Source organism: Henckelia pumila, chromosome 2 (genome assembly GCF_033568475.1).
Source record: "Henckelia pumila isolate YLH828 chromosome 2, ASM3356847v2, whole genome shotgun sequence".
In the NCBI taxonomy this organism is placed as follows: Eukaryota; Viridiplantae; Streptophyta; class Magnoliopsida; order Lamiales; family Gesneriaceae; genus Henckelia; species Henckelia pumila.
Window position 1 is genome coordinate 178,080,572 of NC_133121.1, and position 3,379 is coordinate 178,083,950.

The window sequence follows — 3,379 nt, forward strand, 5'->3', positions numbered from 1 at the left end:
ATGGTTGACAAAGCCGACATCCCCCTCGATATCATCCAAACCCACATCCTCAATAGACTCGACGGCGCCACTCTCGCCTCCGCCAGCTGCGCTTCCTCCCAATTCCGTGCCTTGTGCAGCGACGATCAACTATGGAGGAATATCTGCAACTCCACCTGGCCCTCCACCACCCACCCCCGCGTCGTAAGCGCCATCTCCGCCTTCCCCTCAGCCCATCGCTCCTTCTACCTCGACTCTTTCCCCTCCATGCACCACCAACTCCCCGAGACAACAACCCGTTTATGGAGCACGTCGGAATTAATCTCCGCGGTTGACATCTACTACAAATTAAGATGAGGTGATATATATACTCCAAGGTGTTGGCAACAGAAATCGGGGGAGATTGGTTTCTAGACCACAAGTTATTCCTACATCTTCTGGATCCAACGGAGACGGTCCCGGTGCCACTGCAAATCCACCACGGCATTAATGGCATGTCCCTCTTAAAAAAACACCTGAGGGTAAGCTGGATCATGATCGACCCCAACAACAAACGGGCACTCAACGTGGCAAGTCAAAAGGCAGTCTCTTTGATTTGGCAGTGGGACGGTAAGACTACGTTACTCGAAAGTGGCAGCCGTATCCAGGGGGAATCTGGTTCAGTGGGCTGTGTTGGTGACCTGCAGCAGAAGGGGAAGTAGAGGTGGAGGAGGTGAAAATGCAGATGGAGGACCGCCTAGGGAAGTCTTTGAGTGGGTGGGAGGGTTTGCGGATTTTTCAGGCGGCCATGGAAGGGAGGAGGTGAAAATGCAAATGGCATTACAAAATCTTTTCCGATGAGGAGGTCTACAGGGGGCAGATGCATTTGGTGGTGAACCGCCCGTTACACTATTTGGTGGTAAATGGGGTGATTGTTTTGGAAAACATTTAGCAAATGGGGGCGATCGAGCATGATAAATATCAAAAATATATTTATATGTACACACATGTATATTTCATAATCTCGAAATAAAATAAGCATATTAATCTGACATAAATACAAAGCAAAAATTGCACTGTTCTACTAATCAATCCCCCGTATTTTACACTATTTGCGTAATATATCCAATTATAGGGTGGGCGGAAATCAGTTTCTGGTATTTACAGAGGACAGGTGGATGGAAAGAGCCTTCTTGTTTGCTGAAATTCATTTTGATCGGAGCTTTTGTCATTTTAGTGCCAGCACTTTTTCATAGGTGTATGTCGGCTGACCTGGATGATGGGCTCATACAATAATATTACCTTTTTCTTTTTCACCGGTTGATTTCCGAGGTTTAATCCTTTGTCTAGTTATAATATATCTTCAGATCGACTGATTTGTCTTATTTTTTTGAAAAGAAATTTTAATATAGATAGAATTAGAATTGATAGATATTAGATTAGATTATGTACAGGTAACAAGAGAAATTTTAACCGTAAAAAAACAAGAGAGACTTTTATTTTTTTAATATTTTTTTTAAAAAAAGAAAAAATTACGATAATACTAATACATTAATATCAATATAGTTCTTTATTTATTTAAACTAGTATTTCGCTGCACGCGTTGCGTGTTCGTACATTTCGTTTTCTTAACGAAGAAAATAAATAATAAATTATAAAATTTAAAAATAATAAAAATATAACGTTTTCCTAAACAAATATTCACAAAAAATATATATATCTTATAAAGTGAGTGTTATTTTTGTAAATAAAATAATATCAAAGGGCACAAAGTGAGCTTTTAATAGCTAGAAAAGAGGAAACCATATAAAATAACTATTTTGCCCAGTAATTTTGGTTTTATTAAAAACCATATAAGATAACTATTTTGTCCAGTAATTTTGGTTTTATTGAAAATTAAGTTAGGAGATAATGGTAATTTCAAATCAAGTTTCACCAATTAATTGAAATTAATTAGAGGGTCTCTACTTTAATAATATAGTAAGACAATTATATTTATAATCAGTATAATAATTAATATTTTATTTATAAAATTTAATGGATCGAGATCCACAATTGATTAGTTAGTGAGCCAAAACCCAAAAGGGATAAAATTACTGGATTAAAAAAATTATTTTCTCTTTTTAGAAATATTGATAGATTTTCGATCACGAATATTTACTGATAGATCTCTATCAATAATCTTTTGGAATATTGACAGATCTTATGTAAAGACCAATATTTTTTGAAAATATCGGTAATAATATAATACTTTTTCGAGAGCAGTAATCAATAAATATATATTTATAATCAAACTAATTAATATTCTTCGAGAATATTTTAATATATTAGATCTAATATCAATATTATCAAAAATAGTTATAAATCTTAGATCTTATCTCAATGTTCTCTAGGAATATTAAAAAATATTTGATTATAGATCGTATACATATCATATTTGATATTCATATTATTGAGGAAAATTTATATTATCATAGATCATAGATCTATAATCAATATTCTTTAGATTCTTAGATTTCAGATATTAAATCATAGATTTCACTATATAATCAATACAAAATTATGTTAGGTTACAAACATCAACATGAAACTAAAAATTTGTGGTATTCCTAGAAATAACATAAACAAAAAGTTGTGTTGTTTCAAGAACATACACAAAACTATAAATTGCGCTAATTCTGGAGCATCAATTTCTATATATCATAAATATGATATTTTTAATAATATGTTGAAAACAAATTATATAAAGCATTCGTGCTGATAACATACATTCATGTTGATGACGTGTTATAAAGTTAACGAGAAAAGAGAGATGAGAAGAGAATGAAGATAAATTCATAAAAGTGAGTTCCAAGAATAACTCATTCATTCATAATTAAGAACCCTATTTACAAGATATATTTACAAGATACAAATATATAGATAGATAAAATTGAGATATGTATGTTAACCATAATCTATGTTGATAATCATGTATATTCAAAATCATATTGTAATATCTTACAAGTAGATATGGAACTTTACCGTGGTTGGGATTGATTCATGCATTCATCAAATCATTTGATGATTTAACAAATTCATCTACAGCTAGCTAGCCATGTTCCCCATCATCATCATCAATGCTTTCCGGAAAAAATCGACCGGCGACAAAGCCGACATCCCCAACGACATAATCGAAACCCACATCCTCAACAGACTCGACGGCGCCAGTCTCGCCTCCGCCAGCTGCGCTTCCACCCAATTCCATGCTTTGTGCAGAGAAGATCAACTATGGAGGAATATCTGCAACTCCACGTGGCCCTCCACCACCCACCCCCGCGTCGTAAGCGCCATCTCCGCCTTCCCCTCCGCCCATCGATCCTTGTACCTCGACGCATTCCCCTCCATGCACCACCAACTAGTCCCCAAGACAACCCTTTTA

The 3,379-nt window shown here is 35.3% G+C and overlaps 1 protein-coding gene across 1 annotated transcript; it reads left to right on the forward strand.

Moving 5' to 3' along the window:
* On the forward strand, window positions 1-680 carry LOC140879044 (F-box protein At2g27310-like). Its single transcript, XM_073282678.1, has 2 exons — window positions 1-277; window positions 370-680. Exons 1-2 carry the CDS (start codon window positions 1-3, stop codon window positions 678-680), a joined length of 588 nt encoding a protein of 195 aa, XP_073138779.1.
* Window positions 681-3,379: the final 2,699 nt, after the last annotated feature.

What these genes read in the sequence shown, in the direction of transcription:
- LOC140879044 (XM_073282678.1), top strand. Translation starts at nt 1, where the DNA reads ATGGTTGACAAAGCCGACATCCCCCTCGATATCATCCAAACCCACATC. An exon ending in ACTCCCCGAGACAACAACCC is followed by an intron (nt 278 to 369) that starts GTTTATGGAGCA and finishes TGTTGGCAACAG; the next exon opens with AAATCGGGGGAGATTGGTTT.